Genomic DNA, 25,421 nt, shown 5'->3' with positions numbered 1-25,421 from the left:
TGTTGTTTTTATGGCTATGTTTTCTGATAAAAAAAGATTTTGAGTGGTTGCTTATTACCTGCTGATGGTCTCACTCATCATCTTCAGGTAAACAGGCTATGAAATTGCTAATGATAAAGTGTTTTTATTTCATGAATTAACTGGTCTCATTTCTAAGTACCGTTTCAATCCAAATCTGGCTAGTAGCAATGTTTTTCTTCTGATTTAGATTCTTAGCTGAAAGGTTTATTAAATTGGCTATGCTCCAGGCCAAACATGCACTAGAGAGCTTTGTTCTGTTTTTATGGAGTTATATCTTAGGTAAGAAACACTGTAGTGAAAGACAGGAAGATCCCTGTCTCTGAGCAATTGCTAATGGGAATGAGCTTGTGATTTTTAATCAGGCAAAATTCTCGTCAAAGGCACTGAATGTGTTGCCTGAGGCCTCAAGGTGTGGTGCTGGCAGACATGAAATGTCCTCCATTTCATAAGAAGTCAGTAGGGTTTTACCAGATGCCATAAAAAACAAAACGCTTGACAGGAGGCAGGCTGAGACCATTGCCCTGCAGACTTACCAGGGGTTGTGCCAGTGCTCTCTGAACTTCTCTGTCTATTTGTCAGCTCTCTCATCTTATACGTGTACTTTTAAACTGTGTATAGTGTCCATCACAGTGAGATCCATTACATTACTGGAGCTCTTAAGTGTTGTGTTAATAAAATTTGAGAAAAAAGGGGCCAGAAGGGAGTTGCTGGAGCTGGCCTATAGTGACAAACACATTAATAACACCTGTGTACAGGAAGGTCTTTTGTTGTTAGGTGTGGGAACTGACTCTTTGTGCTGCCTGGGGTTATACATGCAAATCACTTTCCTCCAGCATAGAAACTGAAACAAATAGTATTTGCTCTGCCAGTGACAAATTATTTCCAGCAACAAAGCTGTTCTGATTAACAGTAGATAAGAATTTGGTCCAACTAGAAAAAGTACAACTCACTGGCCCATCTAGCTTGTTGGCCTGGAAATAGAAATATATGTAATATGACCCTGCACTTCTAGTGTTGAGTCTGCAGTAAAACAGAAGAAAAATGTGACAGGTTTGCTCTCCTCTGTATCTGCCCCGCAGAACAGCAGGGCCAAAGAGGGCCCCACCCAAGCTGAATGAACTATTACCTAACAACTCAGCATAATTTAGATCAGAATGAGGTCACTACCTGTTGCTAATTGAAACATAATAAATAGATGGATTATAAGGAAGGTTCATTAATTAGGTCATAGGCAGACAAGGTTCCTTGGGTGAATTTGATATCTTTTATTAGACCAACCCAAATAGTTGGAGAATAGTTATTAAGCAAGCTTTTGGGTTCAAAAACCCTTCGTCAGGCTAAGGAAGTTTCAGCAGTTGGTGTGTGCTCTTCCTGGATGGAATGAAAAGGTAATAATTTTCATCTATAATATGACTTGTCAGGGTGGTAGGAGCTCTGCCAAAGTTGTTTCTGAGTGGGACAACATTGAAGGCTTTATTGAAGTGGGACCATTAGACCCCAAAATATATATCTGGAAAAAGCCAGTAACTTATTGGCAGGGACCACAAGGGAACCCTTTCAACATGTTTGTAGCCACAGTATGGATTTGTTTCCCTGTCTTTACACACAGACTTTAATATCCTTTATGGAGTTATCTGCTCTCCCACAAAAGCAGATTGTGACTTCTCAGGGTCAGCTATAAAATAAGGAAGGAGTCGTGTGGAGTTAGTGGAGTGATGGGCAGATGCTGCCGTTGAGAGCCATCACTGGTGATGTGGGTGAGCTACTGGTGATAATTAAAATGAAGGGCTTTTAGAGAAGTTCTTAAGGTTTATGAGGAATAGAAGTAAAAGGAAACAGAGTAATTATAGGAGGGAGGAGGGGAAGCAGAGTGGATCTTAAATCTCCTCTTTAAGATACCCTCTAAGTTTCCCCTTCTGTCGTTGGGTGCCTGACTTTGAAAGCCCCTTTGCATACTCCCTCCCTGGACGCTTACCTTGGAGAACTCTGTTTATGAGAGTAACCTGCCCTAAATGATCTCCATTTAGAGAGAGATTAAGATAGAAAAACCCACCTTACCTGCCAGAAGAGCTTGAGACAACTCCCCTTCCCCACTCTTCCCATTTTTAGCAGGCCTTGGGTCCTTGTCCTGGTCCTCAGTCTGGTGTGTTATGGCAGCCAGTTTTACCATTGGTTCTCACACTTTTCATGCCTTGGACTCCCCTGTGGGCTAGTGCTCCCCAGATCATCCCAATGCTACACAGACAAGATTAACATGATCTCAGAAGAGCTATTTGATCCTGTTTCCTCTTTCCTTTGTATGCATACTGCTTATTTCCTTGCTCTGATTAAAGATCTGACAGTTACCAGTCACAAATTTCACCTCCCACAGCCCCTACTTGGTCTAATATTTCCCAGATTCCTTTCAGTTTGGTTTCTCCAATAAGTTGCTGCCCCACCACATTTGGTGACATCCACAACCCCAGTCCACCCTGTAATACATATTCTGTGGTAGTATCTACAATGTGCTTGAGGACAGGACAGGGAAGGACCACTTTTTAATCATGATTGACTCTACACCAAAGAAGCATCAAGCAAAGAAAAGCCTAATGCAGCTGCCCAGAGTGCAAAGGGGATTTTGTTGGCAATTTATAGTGCCAAAAGAGCCCCTGTTGAAGCCCAAAGAGGCTTCAACCTGGAGTAAATTAACTTGACTTCAGTTGAGCTGTTACTTGTCCACTGGGGACAGGGCAGAAGTAGAACCCAGGATTAAGCTGTACAGAAATCACTGTGTTGGATCTGACACAAGGTCTGTTTAGTTCATTATCCTGTTTGTAGTCATGCCTAGCATGAGGTGCTCCAGAGACTGGTGCAAGGAAATACAGTACACACCAGACAGAAATGAGCTAATCTGTCTATCATGTTTGTCTCCTCCTGTAGCCTTGTTTAAACTTAGTTTTACCACTCAGCTGTACTGATATAATAGAAATACAACCCTCCCCACAAGAATGTGGACTTGGCCACATATTTTGGCAAACTGTATTCCTGAATCAGAAAGGGACTTGCAGGAGTTGCATTGGTATAAGTGTTTAGTTTAAAAAAAAATCATATCCTTGTCAAAATAGGAGAAACCCTGTGTGTAGATCAGGCTTGACATCTTGTTGGCTTTTTGTGACGATCAGTTTGTTCTGAAGCAAGAGCTTTACTGAATGCTCCACAGTTATGCCCAGGTCTCATTTTTTAAACAGATGCCATTTATTTAGGACCCTGCAAGGTCTATGAGTCATTTGTATCTTTCCCTCCTAAATGAATTACTTGGACTTAATCAGCACTGAACTTCATCTGCATCTAGCAAAGTGTTGCTTCTTGAAGATAGAGGACTGACTGCTTCCAAATCAGTCTGATAAAGCACGGATGCAGGCAATCTGAAAGATCTCCACAGACCATTTTCTGAGGGCTACTTAGTTATACAACACCTCACAGCTGCCTCAGTCTTGCACTCCCAGGCTGCTGCTGTTTTCACAACTCTGCACACCTGAATCCCTATGAATAGGGGAACTGTAAAATGATTTACAGAGGCAGAACATAGGACCAGATGTTCAAGAGCTCAGCACTCACGTTTGTGGCCAGATTTCCAGAGAAGCTTAGCTACTGAACAGAGAAAATATGGATCTGTAAAAGTGCAAGCCCCCTGGCAGCTCCTGTGCTGACATTTATTGCCAGATTTTTCAAAAAGGGCTCTGTGTCCCTGTGGGCTGAGCATTTACTTTGGTGTCCAAATGAAAGCTGAATTCTTCTGAAATGTCTGGTTCTAGCCACAGATGGTAGCCTTCATTTGAAAATGTTTGTCATAGTCAAAGGTGGTGGGGAGCTGCTTTGCACCTTGCGTAGTGGCTGTGCCCAGGGCAGTGCTGGCTGCCGTGATACTGGTGGTGGTGGTGGCATGTCCAGTCACTGCTGTGGTGGCTGCTATTTTTATGGCCCCTTCCTCCATTCAAAGGCATTCCCTGGGGCTGCTGACCTGGCTTTCCCTGTGATTTATGCTACTGGCCATAGCATGTGGTTGCACTGAACAGAGAGTAAGTGCTCTAGGTCAAGATTAAAATGAAAGTCTTCTCCCCCTTGAGAACTACACAATAGGTAGTCTTATGGATGGAGCTGTGTCTGCATTATGGGGACATAGCAGCCCTAGGTGGCATTTGGCACGATTCTGTGAGCTTTGTGATCTCCGTGGTCTTGGAACATGACAGAGAATACACTTCGATGCAGACTTTCCCTTCAGCATATAAACACTAGACTGCATTGTCTGACTGCACTGTCTGACTGAATTCAATAAAAACCAAGCTCTGTTGGCTCAGGCTGTGAAAAGACCACATCTCGTACCCGGCTTTGCTCTTCTAGCAGAAGGTAGTTTTGTCAGCACCATGGCTGTCATTTGGGGGAGCTGGTATAGCTATTGCAGCAGAAAAAAACTCCTGCCAGCAGCAGTGCATCAATAGCAGGGGACTGGGTTGCCATAGCATCACATCTGATGAAGTGAACTTGAGTTCGTGAAAGCTTATGCTCTATATGTAGCTTATTTAGTTAGTATATAAGGTGCATGGCTACCCTGCCTTCTGCCATAGCACCATCACCATAACTTTTTTTGTATGACAAAAAGTGTCAGCATCTTAATCTTGGTGTGCTTCGGTGTTTTTATCCATGTGGGAGCTCTTGGCCATCAGAGATATTACCAGGGATCGCCACATGGAAGTGGCTCTCGTTGACTCCCATCACCATAACTAAAGCAGCAGGAGAGTCCTGTGTATAGATAGAGCTTGCACTTTTATTCTCCTGCAGAGACAGCTCTGACAATTGCAGACTGTGGCAGCACTGTAACCTCATCACTGAGGCTGCAGTCCTCCCCCATAACTGGGTTGTTTGTTTTCCTCCTCACTGCTGTCCAGAGTTTGGGAAACTATTGCCCTTGATGCCCTTGATTTTGGAGGTGTGCCAGCCAATGAGTGATGGCAAGCAGCAATGCTTTGGATGTAGCTAAGACTGTCTGTAAGCTTCCTGGCACAAAGGTGGCAGGGTGGGTTAGAGCTGCATGCACTGCAGTGGGTAGCAGTAGATAGTGTGAAAAGGGTGAGGCTGTGTATATGTTATGCAATATTCTCATGTGAAATTGTAAATTGGTTTGAGATTCCTGGAATCACTGGGCTTGGGGGGGCGGGGAATATTGTAACCACAAACTTCAATTAAAACTGAAGTCATGTACTTGCTGGGCTGGGGGGAGGGATGGGAAGGGATGACTCTTTGGTTTCACCACCGATACCAAGCTGCCTAGTGACCCTGTTGCTTGTCATGACTACAAAAATCAAGCTGTTGGCTCTCTTTCGCTTTCTTCAAACTGTTTTATGTGTAAAAAGGCTGAGGCCCCGCTGTCCATGGATCCAGCTGCTCACTTAGCTCCCTTTGTTTCTTAAACTATTTGTCTGGTGGCTCCAGTATTGTGAAAGAGGTGTCATAAAGGGTGTATGGTTATAGACATAACCCTGTGAGTACTGAGGGCTCTCTACTCCTATTGACTTCTTTGGGCATTTAGGATTCTGAGCACTTCGTAGCAGTCACACAAGCCAATGCAGAATTGGGCCTAAGGCTTGTGGGTCTATGTTAAGAAAGTGCTTAAGAACCTGTATTTAGGTCAGATGGAAGCCAGTAATGTTTAAGCCATTCTACCCATATAGATACTTATTGTCAGCATTAAGCACTTAAGCACATTCTTGATTTTAACAAACTGAGGGCTGTATGAGCCAAATTCATTGCTGCTGTAACCCTTTGGTAACCCGCTGTAACCCTTTGGTGACACAATGGAGGGCGTTTCCTGACATATGTCATTTCAGTGATCAAAAACACACATGTATGTATGTTTAACCTTGCTACTGTATCACTCTAATACCTCTTAAATCCCAAAGTCCATATCTATCTATCTATCTATCTATCTATCTATCTATCTATCTATCTATCTATCTATCTATCTATCTATCTATCTAAGTCTTCTCTGAATCTATCTATAATTATGTTCATTTGGGACGTTTGTTGGAGGATTGACGCATCTCTTTCATCATATTTGGAAACAGTGACAGACCACATCCTCTCAAAGGTTATTCATTTTTAATACTGCAAGTTGTCATGACTAAACTCTTTTGAGTTGGGGGAGGAGGGGGAGTCGGAGAGAGGAAAATGTCACTTTTTGAATAACAAAGGCAATATATATTTTGTAAAACAATGCTTCACAAGCTTCTAAGTTCATTGGTAAACTGGTGATTGTGATAATTTTACTGGGTTATGTAAAGAAAGGAGAAGGGCCAGCAGAAGCTTGAATTCAATTTTAAGCTCTAGGCTAGGTTGTCTTATGTAGTTGTATAAGAACTGAAAAAGTATGCTTAAATTTTCCCTAAAGGAAGAAAAGAAGCATGCACCTGAAAAAATATGCTGCCTAGTGCATAGCATGTACCAGCTGTAATAGTGTCTCACACTAGTTGAACTGTCCTTTCAAGAGTGTGGGATGGTGCCATGCAATGTTAATACTGTTAGGTGTGTAAACATGATTCACAAGATAAACCCAGGTTTTTCAAAGAGAAATCCATAATGTTAAAAATATTCTGCCAAAACAGGGCGGAGGGTGGGGAAGGGGGTGGAGCAGGGTCAGACCTGAAGCATGGGGAAGGAGGGGTAATAGGGGGAGTGGGGTCAGACCCGAAGTGGCACCCAAAAAGCACCTTGTTCAAATTTGCAGATGAAACTAAGATGTGGGGAGAAGTGGGCACACTAGAAGGGAGGGACAGGCTGCAATTGGATCTGGACAGGTTACAGGGGTGGCAGATGAGAATAAGATGGGATTCAATAGTGCAGGTTACTGCACCGAGGGAGAAAGAGCCAGCAGCATACCTACAGGCTGGGGAACTCCCTTCTTGTCGGCACAGAGGCAGAAAAGGATCTTGGAGTCACTATTGACTCCAAGATGAACATGGGCCGCCAATTAGGGATGCAGTCAGGAAGGCTAACTGTACCTTGTCATGCATCCACAGATGCATCACAGGCAGGTCCAAGGTGATCCTCCCCCTCTATACGACGTTGGTCAGGCTGCAGTTGGAGTACTGCATTCAGTTCTGGGTGCTGCACTTCAGGAGGGATGTGGACAACATGGAGAGGGTCCAGAGGAGGGCCACTCGCATGGTCAGGGGGCAGCAGGGCAGGCCCTATGAGGAGAGGCTACGGACCTGAACCTGTTCAGCCTTCACAAGAGAAGGCTGAGAGGGGATCTGGTGGCTGTCTATAAACTGGCCAAGGGAGGCCAGCAGGCAATGGGAGAGTCCCTGTTCCCCGAGCACTACTGGGAGTAACAAGGAATAATGGCCATAAGTTGATGGAGATAGATGGAGATAGTTGATGGAGTAGATTCAGGCTAGATATCAGGAGGCACTACTTCACTGTCAGGACAGTTAGGATCTGGAACCAACTTCCAAGGGAAGTGGTGCTTGCTCCTACCCTGGGGGTCTTTAAAAGGAGGCTAGATAGACACCTTGCCAGGGTCTTTTGACCCCAGCATTCTTTCCTGCCCATGGCAGGGGGTCGGACTTGATGATCTGCTCAGGTCCCTTCCAACCCTACCAACTATGAAACTATGGACATGGGGCTTCTTCCCTGCCAGCTCCCTTTCCTCTATCATTCTTGATGGGCAGTTTGCTAGTTTAATAATAATACATTACCATCAATATTTATTACTCTTGCTCTGCATTGATATAAAATTCCTTGGCTTTGCCTATATTAGGGAAGTTCTACTGCTTCAGCTACAGCAGTGGTACTGAGGCAGTTTACTGTGTGGGTCTTTTAGCAGATGGGAGATTTTCTGCTGCCACAGCTACAGGAGTTCTCCCTGTGTAGAAGCTCTGTACATCCACACTGAGGCTGTATCTGCACTGCGGGTTTTGCTGGTGAAGTTATATTGGCTCCAGGACACCCTTAGCTGACGTAGTTCTGCTAGTAGAACATTGTGTGGCAACAAGGGTCTTGTCTGCAGCCTTCCAGGCTCTGCAAAGCTCTGCAGTTGGGACCTTTCCAACTACAGTTTATGCTCTGGCCGCTTCTCTGGCTGTCGTTTTCTTCTGCTTGTGATCACTTGCTCATTCTACCCTTTAATCCTTAACTTCCACAGTGTCACACTCCCTTGCTTCTGAGAAACCTCCATTGATAGTTGCCTTCAGTTCTTTATTTCTTTCTAACTATTTTCAGGTCTTTTTCCCTTTCTAGCAGCTGTCTGTTTAAAAAAAAAAAAAAGGGGGTGGGGAGGGATATGTGAAAGTGGTGTGTATATACACAGATGATCTTCCACCAAAACAAGTCTTCCCACCGGAAACAGCAATCAGATGGGAGGGAGGAGAATAGTGATTTTCTTCCATGCTCCAGCATAAACCCAACTTTTGATACCAAAATTTAAAAAGAAATTTGGAGTAGATGCCCTGATCCTGCAAAGATCAAAGCAGGTCTATCTTCTTCTTCAGCAATCCCTTGCAGTCTCAAGGATGATTGATTTCCATGATTGTTTTATCTGTGAATCTGAAGACGGCTGATGTGGCCAATCTAGGATTAACAGACTCTGTTGCAATTTGGGCATATCCTTCTGTGTAGGGTGGGTGGCTACAGATTCTTGATTCAGCCCATGACGCACTATTTATGCTGTTCCCTCTTTTCCACATCTATAACACATAGGGAATCTACTTTTAGACCCTCTAGGATGAAGTTAAGCACTTGCTTAAGTCTTTGGAAGATGTAAGCTGTTAATTCTCTCTTCCTCTTTGGCATACTTTGTTGGGTGTGAAATGGATGCCACTGTTTATATTAAATTAGGTCTTGAGCTAACCCCCAACTAAAATAAGGAAAACAGTTCTGTGAACTATTTCAGGCTGTGTGTACCTCAGCCAGGCCTCATCTTTGTGGGGAAAGTTGTTCTGGTATATCAGTATGTGTCTATGTGAAGAAACGACTGGTATAATTTTAGTGGTACACCTGCTGCACTATATTTACACTGGTGGAATATATGTAGCAGTTCCCAGCCTGAAATGATAGTACAGAACGCCGTGTGCATATCAATCGGGTCTTTTCTGCAGGGGAAATATTACACAGGTATAACATAAAGGGCTTGCCTACATGAGGATATGTACAGTATAATTATTCTGCTATAATTATACCAGTATAACTCCCTACATGGACATTCTTAGCTGGAATAAAAATATGTGCCTGGGCAGTCACAGCCATATAACTGTAGGGATATAATTATCCGAGTACATTTCCTCATGTAAGCAAGGCTTTTCAAATATATATTTAAAACAATATAGTTAAAACATTACAAATCCCTTGTGTAATCTAGGGATATAAGGATGATATAAGGAGGGCTTTTATTGTTTTAGCTTGAGTTAATTGGGAACAAATTTAAATGAAAAAAAAGACTGACTTGATCTACTCTTTAAATCATAATTCATTACAGGAACAGCACTGATTCAGTTGTAGTAGTTTAAAAGCAAATTTAAGTTAAACCCGTAAAACGTGCCCATCTTGACAAGGCTTTGGACATTCCTGCTTCAGTAACATTCACTCTGAAGGTTTTTCTTTTTTGCAACCACCCACACACACTTCTAGACTGCTGATTCTGAACCATCTACTAATTAAATATATTCTAATTGATGCCAGTACATACATCTCTTCTCTCACTGCCACCTTTTCATATAGTATTCTGTAGTCAGTCCTAGTTAAAAAAAAAAGGATGTAATTGTAATAGAAGTGATCCAGAAACCAGGAACAAAAATCATGAAACTTATGAAGAGATTTCAATAGGAGCTGGGAGAGGAGTCTTTAGGATTGTAGGCTGGAGAAACGATGAACAAGAAAGGATATGATAGCTTTGGAAAAAAAGCAAAACAAAAGTACATTTTTTGTCAATTCCAAAGGTTCAAAAATCCTGAGTTAGTCCTCCCCCCAGTCAGTGAGGTTTGTTTAAAAAAAACATATATTCATCTGCATAGTGATTTTTGAAGCCTCCCTGCTGCTCCTGTGTGTGATAATTAATTACTGTTTTTAGTGCTCCTAAATAAGGGGTTTTTTGTCCCTGCTATAAGAGGGCCAAACCACACATTGGTGTTGTCTCCCAGCAGCTCTTGGGGCTCTTCACCCTCACCTTTTCCCCAGGCTGGGAAGGGGGAAGCAATATACTATGTCCTCCCCGCCTTCCTACACTAGGTCCCATTCCTGTGCTTACTGGAGTGTGAAGGATTAGAGGATTCTTTCTTTTCCTTTGTGCTTATATTGTGGCCTCTTGAAGGCAGGGAGAGAGTACTTCCTGCAGGAGCTGTGTTGGCTGCTGTGAGAGGCTGTTTCCTCCCAAGCACCGCTGACATTTAGGTGTGGCTGGAACTTCTACTGTGGGAGACCTGCTCCTGCCCTGCCAAATTCGTGTGCAAAGAATGCACAAGAGCTGGCAACAATTGTGCACGGCCTCAAGCAGGGTCTCTCATTTTCCTTTACAAAGAACAGAAGGGCATTCAATGGGGAGGTAGGAGTTCTGAAGCATATAAAAGGAAACCTCTTCTTACACAGCCTGTGTTTATCAGTGGGAATCATTGCCACAGAATAGAATCAGCTCTTGCCTTGAGCAGGGGCCTGGAGTAGGTGACCTCATAAGGCCCCTTCTGGCCCTATTTTTGTATAATCCTGTGGTTTCAGACCCAGGGCACTCTCAGAAAATGCCAGCTCCTAGTTGTCACTCTTTTTTGACTTCAGAAAAATACTAGAGTATTAGAACAGCAAGACATTGGAATAGCCTGCCCAGAGAAGTTGTTGATTCTCCCATGAACGACTGGTGCCTCCTGAGACAGGGGGGCATCATTTGTAGGCAGTAGCATCGGCGGCGAGGGGGGAGGGAATGGGGTGGTGAGTGGTGATCACCCACAGAAGCTGGCAGCAGCCAATCTCAGGGGGGGCACATGTCCCCCCCCCCCCCAACGCATCGCCTATGGATTCTGTCACTGAAGGTCTTCAAGAAATTGGACAGCCACAGGGCCAGAGCTGATCGAGGCATAGCTATGCCTATATTTTACTGTGGGTATCTCCTCTACTTCTGAACTTTGCCCTGCCCTCCCCCAGCCCCCTTTCTGCTACATGTGTGGGGATGTTTTCAAGCCTCCCTCAGAGGCACTGGGTGTTGGCTACAGCCAAGGCTGGGGACTGTGGGGCGTGCCAATGCTCCTCCTGGGACCAAAGCCAGAGGTTCCTGGCTAGATGGTCTTGCCCCTCTGCTCATGGTCAGACCACTTACTGTATTTGGGGGCAGAAAGATTTTACCCCATAGTCAGACTGGCACAGACTGTGGGTTTTGGGGTTTTTTTAGCCTTAATTCAGAGGGGGGGGGGCAGGGGTCTGTACCCCAGATCTCTTTTGAGCATGTGCTGAAACACATGAAATACACTGAAATACTTCAACTAGATTGAAATAAATAGAAGTAGGATTTTGGCTGCCAGGGGTTCCCCTGCTTTACCTGCAGCAGGTGAGGGCATTAGTTTGTGTTGTGTCAGGGCTGAGCAGAGTTTAGATTATGACTTTATAGGATGGCTGGGATGGCGGTGATGTTGCCTCAGGCAGGGGGCCAGACTGGATGAGCTCTGGAGGTCCCCTCCACCCGACTTCTCTAGGACTTGATGAATTCTTCTGTTGCCAAGACCCCCAGAAAGCCCACAGCAGACGGATGGGCAGAACACGGATTCCTGTGTGCAATCTCCGGGTTTGCCTGGAGTTGTGTCTCTGCACCCGACCCCGCTACCAGCTTGTGGCATCGCAAGCCCCAGGCGCCGTCTAATCCCCGTGTGCTGGGGACCGGGACTGGGACGTGGACCCCTCCCAAGCTCCGCGCTGCGGGCCTGGCCGTGGGGGAGGGGCCATCCCGAGAGGCGACGCGCCAGAATTCGCGCGGGAAGGGGCCGCTTGCAGCTCCCGCGGTTGTTCTGTGCAGGGGGCGTGGCCAGGCCAGCAGCTCCGGCCAATGGCAGCGCGGAGGGGACGGGCTTGGCCCCTCTTCCCGCGTTCATGTACAATGGAGGGCGTGGCCCGGCGGCCACTCGGACCAATGGGAGCGCAGCTCTGAGGCCGGCTCGCGCTGCCATTGGTGGGCGCGGCGTTCGGGCGCCAAGTTCGAAGGGGGATATAAAGGGTCTCGGCCGCCGGCGCCAGTTCCTGCCCTGCGCCCTGTCACAGCCGCCGCCAGCAGCACTAGCATCATGATGCAGCCCGCCCGCGCCCCGCTCTCGGCCCGCAACGACCAGCCGCGCCTGTCGCCCATGAAGCACCTGGCGCTGAGCGACAAGGAGAACACGGTGAGTGCCTGCCCCAGGCCAGCCGGCTTCGGAGCCGCTGCCACCGCCCGCGCCCTGCTCATGCCCCGTTTCCCCTTCTCTCCCCGCAGCCACCGACGTTGAGCAGCACGCGGATCCTGGCCAGCCGCGCGGCGCGGAAGATCTTCCAGGACGCGGACGCCAAGCCGGTGAGTGCGCCCCCTCCCCACACGTGCTCCGTTCCCGCCAACCCCCCCCCCCACGTGCTGTTTTCCCGCCACTTCTCGCTGCCACGGCCCCCCGTGACCTTCCCCGCGTGTCCTGCAGGCGCCGCCGGAGCCCGTCCCGCACCGGCCGGAAGACGAGCCGCTGTTGCGGGAGAATCCGCGCCGCTTCGTCATCTTCCCCGTGCAGTACCACGACGTGTGGCAGATGTACAAGAAGGCTGAGGCCTCCTTCTGGACCGCCGAGGAGGTGAGTGCGGCCCGGGGCATCAGGCAGCTGCTCCCGGCAGTGGGGGCGGCAGCCGGGATCCCCACTCAACACAACTGGGCTCCTGATAGCACCTACCCAGGGACCAGACAATGGCTTTAAAGTAGCCCTGTGGCTTTAAAATGATCCCCATGGCAAAACCCGGGGGGCCGCAGGGGCTTGGAGGTCTCCAATACTTTGATCTGTGGGGTATCAAGCAAAGGAGGCTACCCTGTTGCTGTTCCTTCCAGGGTTCGCTTCTTGCACTCAGCTGGCTGCCTTGAATTTTTCATTTGAGAAGCGCTCAGGTGCATGCACCTGGTGTCTAGTTACATCTGTACATATACACATGCCTAGACACCAGCACCTGAGCACTTCTCAAGTGAAAAAAATTTAAGGTAGTTGGAAACTTCATTGCAACTTGCTATGGCTCTAGGGCAGGGGTGAATAAAATACAGCCTACAGGCTGGATCTGGCCTGTCAACTTATTGGATCCTGCCCATGGACAGGCATCCACCAATTCAGTTGTATCCAGCCTGGCTGCCCCCCACCCCTGCGGCCCTCTGTGTGGGGTGAGTCCTGCCCATTCCTTCCCCCCCACCCACCAGGCAGCACCATCCTAGCCAGTGTGCACAGTTTCACCCACAGAGCTGCTCCTGGTGTAGCTGCAGCTGCCTGGGTGCTGCTTGATTTCCCACCTATCTCCTCTTCCACCTGCCCCTGTACCATTTTGTGGGGATGCATGCTGGGCAGCAGATGCCCAGCCAGGTGTGGGGGAAGCTGCAGCCTGGTGGCTCCTGCCCCAGTGTGTAGGGCTTCATCTCCTAGCTGCCTTCCATCTACTTCAATTGCCTGGCACAATGAGCACCCTGCTAGGCAGCTGACTAGATGGAAGGCAACCTGGAGTTATAGTCCCACATGTTGGCATGGGAGCTGTAACTTCCCCCTTGCTGGCTACATGTGTGGTGCCTCACTGTTTGGAGCAGTGCAGCAGGAGGAAGAGCTGCTGGACATAGGGGGCAAGTAGCACTGGGAGCAGCCCTGCTGGGAAGCTGCGCACACAGACCTTGGCAGTGCTATTTGGCAGGTGGGAATGTGGCATGGGCTGCCCTGGGCAGGAGTAGGTGGGGCTTAGCCCCATGCAGAGTGCCACTGAGGCAGCCTAGTGGGGGAGGGGAGGGTGACGTGTCTGCAACCTGTCTGGACGAGCTCTGTTGCATGCCCTCCACACCCTACACTCGCCCCACATGCCTACTCCCTCACATGTCCCTGAAAGCTTGCAAATACTTTTTGCAAATATCCAGCTGGTCTAATAAGATATCACCTCTACCAAGAGTTCTTATTCCTTCTTGCTTGTAGACCAACACTGCTACAACTTGTACACCCCTCCCCCCCTCCCTTCACAGGCACCTGCATACCCCCCCCCACATACAAGAGTGAGACTGTTTTTGAGCTATACTTTTAGTACACATAGAGGTGATTGCATAATAAGTCAAGGCAAAAATATTTTTTTTTAATTAAAATTAAAGTGCAGTAGATGTTTGGTATTTAGGATCTGATCTGTTAACTTGTTAAAATGATATCGTCTGAAATATTTATGCAGCCTTTGACAGCTTACCAAAACTCATTAGGTGGCCATGCAACTGAAATAATTGCCCACCCCTGTTCTAGGATCACACCTCTAATTTCATAACTGTTTTTTGGGGGCGGGGATTATAGGTTGAAGGAAGACTGAGAATGGGACCTAATGGGTCTAATGCAATATATTAAACCCCAAACCCTATATTTTCCAATCATGACAATGATGAATTGCTGCCTGTTTGGTTTTTTTTGTTTGTTAGGTGGATCTTTCAAAAGATATTCAGCACTGGGAGTCCCTCAAGCCTGAGGAGAAATACTTCATATCGCATGTCCTAGCCTTCTTTGCAGCAAGTGATGGCATTGTAAATGAAAACTTGGTGAGTGTATGAAGAGCAGTCCTGTTTAAATCGTAAGCAGTTGGGCTAGCGTGGAGCTAACCAGATAACAACATAAGATGTTTACTAACGGACTGCTCTGCTCCAAAACCTATTAAACACTTCTGGGTTTGTTTGCTTTTTTTGGAAGGAGGCCTTGTTTTTTCCCTAAAGCCAGCATTGTTCCTTAGACTAGAATCTGCATTTTTGGCAGTAAACTTCCCTGATGAGTACAAAGCAGAGTTTTTGTTTTTCTTTTTTTTATAAAGAGAATACAAAGGGTTGGAGTAGATTGGGTTTTATTCTTCATTCGGTCACTAATTCTAGTTTGGCTTTTAGGCAGATCACTCAGTCTCCAGATCTCCTCCTTTTTAAAATGGAGGCACTTTTCTGGGACACAGAGCCAAAGGAATGCTGGTATTCTAACTTGTGTTACCAGAATAAGTTCTGAATATTGAACTATCCTGTCTTATTCCTAGTTATCGTGACTTACTTAAATATGCTTGTGTGGATTCATAGCTCTGTTGCAACCTGTAGTTGGTTGTTATTTCTATAAATGTTTAATTATTCGGTTTCTCCTTTAGGTGGAGCGTTTTAGCCAAGAAGTGCAGATCACAGAAGCTCGCTGTTTTTATGGCTTCCAGATTGCCATGGAAAACATTCATTCAGAAATGTACAGTCTGCTTATCGACACTTACATAAAAGATCCAAAAGACAGGTTAGTATCATATATCGTAAAAGGCTTAATTATTTTAAGTGGAGGCAAGAAAAGATGGAGAGGTCTGATTTTTTTGGAAGATAGTAAGTTAGGATGGTCAAAGCATTGGTAAACATGGTTGAGAACAATCTGGTGGTAGAGCAGGAAGGCAAAACATTATGCAAACAGAATTTGTCAAGTATAAATGACAAGCGATGGTAAGTTGAAGATGTAGGTAGAACGTTCAAACTATTTTGTTTATGCTGTAGAGGACTAAGCCTTCATTGCATTAGCCAGTGAACAGATAAATGACCCAGTACTGCGTTTCTTTGAGAACTACAACAGCTCTTTTGACTAAATCTCCACTTTGGTACTGCCTTTCAAGGTAACTGAAATATGTGACACTTTGCTGAACTATTTTTAAACCAGTAGTTTCTAATGCAACAAAGCACACATTCCTTTTTGACAGCAACATGTACATAAAGCTTAAAAACTGCCATCCAAAGAACAAGTTCCTTTTTGAAAACTGGTGATGTGGAAATGGGTTAGCTCCAAGACTATCAGTCTAAAAAGTATTACAGATTGAGCAATTAAAAAAAACAACAAAACAAAACCCCACAGCAACAACAAAAACAAAATCCCCCACAATTTTAAGGCTAATTTCAAAGCCATATTGCTGCCTTGTGTGAGGACTGACTGTTGCATTGAAAACCCTGGGTAAATGTGCTCAGTTGATCGGCCAGGATGACAGAGTTGGAGTGGTACAAAAATCTCAGCCCCCAAGGTCTTTACATTTAAAAATACATCAGCTGCAGGCAGTTAAAGCTGCTTCAGTGACAGCACTTTTAATGACAACTCTTAGCAAATGCTTATTGAATAGTCTGCCATGTAGACTTCTGTCTAATGTACTATACACTTTCTTCAGGGAATTTCTTTTCAATGCTATTGAAACTCTGCCATGTGTTAAAAAGAAAGCTGATTGGGCTTTGCGTTGGATTGGAGACAGAAAAGCAACATACGGTGAGTGCAGTTTTGGAGTATGCATTTCCTGGATATTGAATGTCATTCCCATGCAAGCCTTCAGTAGTGATGTTTCCTCCAAGCAGGGGTTGTCAACAGGGTATGTGTACCCCCAGGGGTACTTGAAGGCCCTAGGAGGTATGTGTAGACGGACGGCTGGGGACAGAGCGCTTGCCACCCATCATTCCACACTGCCGCCTCCCAGGAACAGGGATGAGGGCAGCGGCGCTCCTCTGTCCTCTGGCCTGCACAGGTACCAGCTGGACATGGGGAAAGAAGCTAGCATGTGGTGGCTGCTGCTGCTGCCACCCACCACCCTACACTGCCCCTGGTGGCTGGACATGGAGCCACTGGGGTACACTTTTTTTTTTAAATAAGTTGAAACCCCCTGTACTAGAGGGATAGTGTAGCCATGAAGGTCAAGAAAATAGCCAAAAAGTTGGTTTTTTGTGCTATCTTTTATTGGACCACCTGTGTCATCGGGAGAGATGTCAGACAGGCTTTTGGGCAATCATAGATAAATGGTGCTGGAAGGGAACTCTGAGGGTCATCTAGTCCAGCCATCCTGGCCAAAGCAGGATCATCCCTGGCGTCGGCATCCTTGTCAAGTGTTTGTCTAAGCTGCTTTTAAAAACTTCTAAGGATGGAGATGCCCACAGGCTCTGGGTAAACCTGCTTCAGTGGCTAACTTGCTTGCATAGTGAGAAATTTCTTTCTAGTCCTGTGCCCTGCAACCACAGAATAGTCCATCTTCTTCACCTATATAATCACCCTTAAGTTATTTGGGGGCTATCAAATCCCTCCTTGGTCTTCTCTTACCAGGACTAAATGTTAGCGGTTTTGTTTGTTTGTTTTTTGTTTTTGTTTTTTGTTTTAGTCTTTCCTGGTAAGTTGTTTCCCAGACCTCTGGTCACTACTGTTGCTCTCTTCTAGATTTTTTTTAATCTTGAGGGTGAATAATTGCTCTAAATCTTAAAAGTAGCTTTATCAAGATTAGATTAGATTAAATTACCTTTGTTCCTTCTAATGTGCCACTGAAGCAGCTCCTTTTGTGAGTGTTTGAGGGATTTTTTTGTTTGGTTTTTATTTTTTTTTTGGCATTTTGACTCCCATTTTGCTCCTTTGTGACAACCCTGCCATAGCTGCTGGTGTATTCAGCAGCTGCTCTGCAGGGGGTCTAGCTTTATTCCTCAACCAGTCTAGAAAGGGTGATTTTTTTTGCTTCCTTGAAGGATTTAATTCATGTTTTGTATGGGTTCTTGAGCTTCCCTCTACTTTCTTGTCACGTCTTTCCCCAGGAATACATCTTTCCTCAAAAGTTAGTTGGATGCTTTCATGCCTGTTGAGGTTCTCACTTGCAGGATGAGGATGTGTAATCACTAGAGACCACAAACACTATGCATGGTAGCAGTTTGGCCCACCTCAACACTGAGTTGTCAGCTATGCACATCGTGGGGAGGGGAGGAAAGGTCTGAGCTTCAGTTTCACAGGTTTTTCACACAGTGAAATTGCTATTTACCCAGGTAGATTATTTTAAATACTATCTGTCTTAGTGAAAAAACAAGGGGTTTTGTTGAATTTTTATTAGAGCAACTGTGGAGTTTAAATCTCTCTCAACAAGTTTTGGGTAGAAAGTTTTGTCTCTTTCCCAGATCTGGAAACAGCCACTTTGTGCTCAAAGGTTCCTCTAACATCTTTTCCAACTCTGCTTGCTCCTATGAAATATGCAAGAACAACAATTTTTGGTGATATTTCCTGGACCCTTGCAACTATAACGACACCCCAGTTTTTCTAATGAAGTAAAGGTGTAGAATGCGTCAGTCCCAGAGAAAACTACATAACACTAACATGGCTATGGTTTCCATCTGTGAATGAAAAAAAATTATCTAAGTTGGTACAGGCCAATGTATTGCTTTGGAGGTATAATAACGGTAAATTTTCACTTTGGCATGAAATGTAAACTGAACTTTTCATCTGACAGGAGAACGTGTAGTAGCTTTTGCAGCAGTGGAAGGAATCTTCTTTTCTGGCTCTTTTGCATCCATTTTTTGGTTGAAGAAAAGAGGATTAATGCCTGGACTCACTTTTTCTAATGAGCTCATCAGTAGAGATGAGGTAAGAGCTAAATGAAGTTTACTATGTACCACATTTACTAACAGTGATGACAAAGGAGTTAAGCATATGCTTCAAGGCAGGATCACCCCAAGCTTTATGAATAAGGCAGGGCAAGGTGGCACCTTAGAGACCAAGTGACTTCACACTAACAAAGATTTATGAACTGACTGGTCCTGAAAAGGGCAAAGTGTCTGAGAATCATTTAAGGTAGTAACTAATGACACTTGCTCAGTGGCTTTCTTGTGTTGAATATGCCTTTAGTTCTAAGCAGGTACCACAAGTAGGGAAATACTAAGTTAGGTTAGCACTCAGTGCCATGGAAAAAGTTCCGTCTGAAAATAGCTCTAGCTGCCAAGGCTTTGGGTACTGGGCTGATGCCTGGTTCTTGGGTCCAGCGATGTGCTGCTGATTTGAGTGGCTCTTGTAATCAGTGTTTCTGAAATAACTTGAAATTCCTTTCCAGGGCTTGCACTGCGATTTTGCCTGCTTAATGTTCAAGCACTTGGTGCACAAACCTTCAGAGGAAAGAGTAAAAGAAATCATCTCCAATGCAGTCATCATAGAGCAGGTATTTGGCCCTTTCTTTTAGTTGACAGATGTTAGCCTATTTTGGCATAAAGCTGAAAAGCAGTTGGGGCATAAAGCTGCCCTGGACAGCAATGTGTTTGTAAGTCTGAATGCCTTTTGTAGCTAACTTTCTGTTACCTGCAGGAATTCCTGACTGAGGCATTACCTGTAAAGCTGATTGGCATGAATTGCACTTTAATGAAGCAGTACATTGAATTTGTAGCTGACAGACTTATGCTGGAACTGGGATTTAGCAAGGTAAGACTTCTAGGCAGCATCTTTAATACAGGGTCTCATTCAGTTCATTGTTCCCTAAGACCACTGAATAACCAAAATGGCTGCCACCATCCATTTAACCTGGCCATCTCTTGATCACTGGGTTGCTTCTGCTGCCTGTGCCCTGTCTGGAGACCTGCAACATGATTTAATACCTAGTGGCAGGCAAGTGGACAGAATGAAGGGAAGAGTACACTGCAAAAGTCATTATATTCTTGTCCCGGACTGATCTGCTGCTTTCCTAAAGCCAAATGTGATGAAGCAGGCAGGATGGAAGGAATTTTTGCTTATTGGATAAGTACCCTAACCTTCAAGCAAATAATTCAAATTGGATTCCCTTCTAGATTTTTATTTCCCAATTGATCCTTCAATGTTTTAATCTCAGTTCAGACTGTTAGAATTCTCCTTGCTTTTCAGATATACAGAGCAGAGAATCCATTTGACTTTATGGAGAACATTTCACTTGAAGGCAAGACAAACTTCTTTGAAAAGAGAGTAGGAGAATATCAGAGGATGGGAGTCATGTCGAAACCTACAGATAACTCTTTCACTCTGGATGCAGAATTTTGAATGAACTGAGACCACTTAGGCTGCAACGTGGATGCCCAGCTGTTTGAACGAAGCATTGACTCGAGTCGCATATTATGTACTAAAACACCATTCTTATAAAGTGTGGTGGCATTAGTATTTTTTGATGAGGGTAGGATAGCTACAGCAGTATAATTGTTAGTAGATATTGTAAATGGTGCTGACTCAGAGTACTTAGGTGTGTGTCAACTCATTTTGAGAGAGATCAAATGCCATCCTGCAATGTGGGAGGTTATAGGCGGATACCACTAGCTCCTGGAATTTGCCCAACAAAGCCAAAAAACTTGGAGAAGTGGTATAGTCTAACTTTAACTTCTGATATTTGGCTTTGGATGCAACATAGAAAACTGCATAGGAAATCACATGATCTCGCTGCTTCTTAGCAGGTTTTAAGTTTACTTTTTACTATTTTTAATAGTTTGTACATAAACCTGGCACTTTAATATTCAAAAAATAAAGAAATGTCTTGTAATATTCTTGGAAAATTGTGAAACACAAGCTTACTCTACTCTAATTTTTAGATACAGCCTTAAATGGTATAACTTCATACACTTTTTACCTGTGTATATAACTAAGTATTGGAGTTTGAATCAAGACTTGTTTCTGAAATTTCTCTGAAACTCCTGCTGAAGTATAGGAACAATTGTTGTATGGAAGTTGAAGTGCATTAAACATAAATGTCCTTGGTACTGGAAACATGGTAATGGTTACATGGAACTTGCTTCTGAGCCTAAAGTTTTGCATTTTTTGCCAATTCCAGGGTTCTTGGGGGTGGCTTTGTTTCATGAAGGATTTTTGGTTTAGTCAGATGATCAATATACATTATTCTGAAAGGCAGTATTTTCTGTCCTACAGCTCCTTGAAATGATCCAATTCCTTTTAAAACACTGCTGTCAAAAATAGCATGCAGAACAGAAGTAAGGACCACTTGGTGATTACGCAGCAGCTATAATGCCAAATATTGTCTTGTATGTAGTGCATTGTGACGTTTTAATTTAAAACTGCTTAACTCCAACTGTCCGTCAGGTTGTTAGCCCACAGTAGGGCTGCCCAACTTAACTAGAAGCTGGTTTCTCAGCCATCTATCTAGGGCTGTGCAGTGATGGTCTGGTCCAGTGGAGTTCAGTCTACAGCTTGAGAGCCAGATCTGGCCTGTAAAACCATGTTATATAGTCCCTAGGGCTCTTGAAATTAGTGGTGGGGAAGCAGGGCATCTCATGCTGCCACATTTCCAGACCCATTAATGGATTGATTATTTCCCTGGGTTTAATTGAGGCAATTTAGTCAAGGTAATTAATCCATATGGGATCATGTTTGTGTGTGGGGTCAGGTCAGTGTCTGGATTGCATGTGTGGATTGGCTGTCATCTGGCCCAGTAGCATGCAAAGGCTGAGCACCGCGGGGGGGGAGACATTGCTTAACTTGTACTGTGGGGATGGATGGCTTCATTCAGAGTTGCAGTTTAATTTCTCCCTCCAAACCCCTTCCCTGCTAGCACTGATTTTGCCTTTTCTCACTGCATGAGTTGGGGCCTAATAGGTAGGGACCTACTAACTTTGTGATTTATATACAATTTTTTGGGCAATTTTAGGCTTGCTAAGAAGACAAAAAAAAAAAAGACAAGGAGAAAAGCGCACTGAGAGCCCTGGAGTCTTGGAGCATAGAAGGGAAAGGGGCAGGGATGAAGAAGTGGCGTGGTTTCTTCTATAGGGGTGGGGTTTTGCAAATAATGGAATGAGGGAAGAAAGGCAAGTTATTCCCAAAGGAGGGAAGTTGGAAGGGTTCTGCAAATGAAGGATCAGGGCTATGGCAGGGTGATCAGGGCTATGGCATTAGGAGGTCGCTCCAAAATGACTAATAGAGGCAGCAGGGCAGGGTTCCCCTGCTTTTCCCCACTCCAGGGTTCCAAAGTTGCAGGGCTTCCCACATGCTTTTCTCCTTTCTGGTAAACTTGGGGGTTTTTTGTAGTGAGTGCTGCAAAAGCATGGAGTTTGCTGCTTTGGGATTAGTCTGAAACTGGTTTAATTACCTGGATTATTCCAGGGAAACCATTAATCCATGTTTAATAAAGTGGATTAATGGCTTCTCCAAGTTTTTAATTAGGGTTAGCTTAGCCTGCTGCAGCATTCTTTTAAAGTACCGTGTTTTATGGTGTACGTTGGGTTTTGAAGCCCAATTTTTGTCTTAATTTTAACTCTACACCGTACACCTTTTACACATCAAAGAATCTGGGACAGGGCTGGGCTCGGTGCTCTGCTGGTGCAGCCAGCCCCATCCCCTGTGAGCCCAGTGCTGCTTGTAGGGGGTGGAACTGGGCTCAGTGCTCTACTGCTGCAGTTTCATCCTGTGAGTGGTGCCAGCAGTGCCGTTCTTGGGGGGGATGGGGCTGCACTAGCTGAGCGTAGCCCTACCCAGTCCCTGATTTTTATTTTATTTTTTTGTGTTTAAAGAAAAAAAAATTGGGCTTCAAAACCTGATGCATGCTATAAAATACAATACTTTACAGGAATGTTACAGCAGGCTAAACTTGCCCAGTTACTGGCCCCACTCAACAAGGGCTAGCTGTTGGGAAGCAAGCAGGCTGGTAACAGCTGGGATAGCTACATCTGGGGGAGGGACTCTCAGGAGCTTGCTGTGTAAGGTCAACAGCTGGGCCAAGTCTGGCTGCTAGAAAATAAGCAGTTAAGGGACAGATATTTAGTCAGCTAAACTCAGCCACAGCAGAGATGGCAGGCTGGTCGCCAGGCCAAGATGCCTGTGGTTATAGCCACCCTACAAAAAGGGGTGGGCATTGGAAACATAAGACCAGTGCCTGAGACCGAGCTGTCTCACTGGACCTGCAGACAGCAAGGAGGGAAGCTCTGAACAAGATAGCTGCAGGAGAGGGTACCAGAGTTGTCCCTGGAAGCTGTGAGTAAATTGCCAAGGGAGATCTATAGCTTGCAGGGAAGCTGGGATTCAGTGAGGGAAGAGTTTTTGCTATACAGCCAGTGAGCTTGTATTTGTTCTGAATAGGACCTGTAGGACCAGGTTGTGGAGGGATGTCTGGCAGGGCACTTACTGTCAGGCAGCTTAGCCCAGGTTCAGGGACCTTTTGGGGTTGAGACTGCTGTAGGCTAAGGCTGGGAGAGCCAAGGCCAGTAGAAGCAGTCTGGCCTGCCATCAGGGACCCAGAAGACTCAGGGCTAGGATAGGCACAGAAGTGATATGGGGGCCAGGACCCCAGAGCAGAAGGCAGAGGCTGCAGTAGGGAAGCCAAACTCAAGAGGCTTAAGTAAAGGGGGATTGAATCCTGGAAAGGGGCTGAAGCCTAGGATGGGTGGAAGCTAGACTAGAAGAGCCTTTCCAGGGCCAGTTGGTTGACAGAAAGGGCTTCCAGGCCCAATGGAAAATTTGAAGTGACATCTGTGAGACATGGTTGGGGCTACAAGATTGGAAGGAAGTCAGGATAAGCCCCCATCAGTGCCTCGGGGGCCCGGAGGGTAACTGCCTAATGCTTGAGGGGCAGGACTGGGTAAGGGAGGGACCCACTGACCAAAACAGACTACAGCTTGCTCTGGGGCCCTGGGACAGCCTTCCTTTTTATTGGTTTAAAAAAAATTCCATCAAGGCATAGCAGGAAAGAGGAAAAATGAGGATACCTGAGTAGCCAGAGTGCATGAGGCAGCAATTGTGGCTGCCAGGGGGCATGACAGGTGCCCAGGAGCCTAGTCCTATACAGCTTCCAGGTATACCAAAGAACTCTGTTGTACAGGTGTAAGTACTCTCAATCCTTCCTTTAAAGAAGGTGTCTTGGTGCAAGATGAGTGAGGAATGAGCAGTGGTGTCTGCTGTAGACTGTACTGAAATGACAGCATGTGATGGATTTCATAGACGTTAGGGCTGGAAGGGACCTCGGAAGATCGTTGAGTCCAGCCCCCTGCCCAAAGGGGGTTCATAGGATCCCAGCAAGATGAGCATCCAGTTTGCTCCTGAAGGTGTTCAATGTAGGCGCTTGAACCACCTCCAATAGCAGGCTGTTCCAGACCTTGGGGGCTCGGACAGTAAAGAAATTCTTCCTTATGTCCAGCCTGAAACGGTCTTGTAGTAGTTTATGACCATTTGACCTAGTTGTCATCCCTTGGGGTGCTCTGGTGAACAAATGTTCCCCCAGGTACTGGTGGTCACCCCTGATAAACTTCTAGGTGGCCATCAGATCACCCCTGAGCCTGCGCTTTTCCAGGCTAAAGAGCCCCAGGGCTCTCAGCCTGTCATCGTAGGGTCTGCTTCCCTGACCTCTGATCATGCGCGTGGCTCTTTTCTGGACTCTCAAGCTTCTTCACATCCTTTTTGAATTGTGGAGCCCAAAACTGGATGCAGTACTCCAGCTGCGGCCTCGCTAAGGCCGAGTACAAGGGGAGGATGACGTCCCGGGATTTGCTTGAGAAGCATCTATGGATGCAAGCCAGCGTTTTGGTTGCTTTACTAGCCGCAGCATCGCACTGCAGGCTCATGTTCATCTTGTAGTCAGTCATGACCCCCAAGTCTCTTTCTTGCATAGTGCTAGCCAACATAGCACTACCGAGCCTATAAGGATGCTGCGGGTTTTTCTTCCCAAGGTGGAGAACCTTGCATTTATTGGCGTTGAACACCATCAGATTCTCATCTGCCCACTTGCTGAGCCTGTCCAGGTCAGCCTGGATCACCTGCCTGTCTTCTGGTGTGGATGCTTTGCCCCAAAGTTTGGTGTCATCAGTGAACTTGGCCAGTCTGCTTCTGACTCCAGTGTCCACATCATTAATGAAGATGTTGAACAGTATGGGTCCAAGGACAGAGCCTGGGGGACCCCACTGGTCACAGGACACCACGATGAGTGACTTCCATCAACTACTACCCTCTGGGATTGACCCCAGAGCCAGTTTTCCAGCCAGTGGATCGTGGAGGACCCAAGGCAACAATTGGCCAGTTTCTCTAAGAGGTGATTATGGGAAACCAGGTCAAAGGCTTTTTTGAAGTCAAGATATGACATCAATCTCTTCTCCCTTGTCCAGGTGATAGGTCACCTGGTCATAGAAGGAAATGAGATTGGTCAAGCAAGACCTACCCTCAACAAACCCGTGCTGGCTATCCCTTAAGATGTTGGCGTCAGCCAGTCCATTAAGGATGGCCTCTTTAATAAACTTTTCTAAGATCTTCCCCGGGATAGAAGTCAGGCTGATGGGCCTATAGTTAGCCAGATCCACTTTCCTCCCTTTCTTGAAGATAGGCACCACATTGGCCTTCTTCCAGTCTTCGGGCACTACACCAGAGCGCCAAGAGTTTTCAAAGATCCGTGCTAGAGGCTGGGCTATGATGCTCGCTAGCTCCTTGAGTACCCTGGGGTGAAGATTG

The 25,421-nt window shown here is 45.7% G+C and overlaps 1 protein-coding gene across 1 annotated transcript; it reads left to right on the top strand.

Annotated features, from left to right (window-relative positions):
• The first annotated feature begins 12,255 nt into the window (after window positions 1-12,255).
• Window positions 12,256-20,747, top strand: RRM2 (ribonucleotide reductase regulatory subunit M2). The gene is made up of 10 exons (XM_014597299.3): window positions 12,256-12,404; window positions 12,494-12,571; window positions 12,690-12,836; window positions 14,675-14,791; window positions 15,373-15,506; window positions 16,411-16,505; window positions 18,487-18,620; window positions 19,084-19,188; window positions 19,332-19,445; window positions 19,881-20,747. The coding sequence occupies exons 1-10, from the start codon at window positions 12,309-12,311 to the stop codon at window positions 20,031-20,033; spliced, it is 1,173 nt and encodes a 390-aa protein (XP_014452785.2). The 5' UTR covers window positions 12,256-12,308; the 3' UTR covers window positions 20,034-20,747.
• The last annotated feature ends 4,674 nt before the right edge of the window (window positions 20,748-25,421 follow it).

The sequence above is a fragment of the Alligator mississippiensis genome, chromosome 1 (assembly GCF_030867095.1).
Source record: "Alligator mississippiensis isolate rAllMis1 chromosome 1, rAllMis1, whole genome shotgun sequence".
Lineage (NCBI taxonomy): Eukaryota > Metazoa > Chordata > Crocodylia > Alligatoridae > Alligator > Alligator mississippiensis.
The sequence above is the reverse complement of the archived record's forward strand: the minus strand, read 5'-3'. Positions and strand labels throughout refer to the sequence as shown.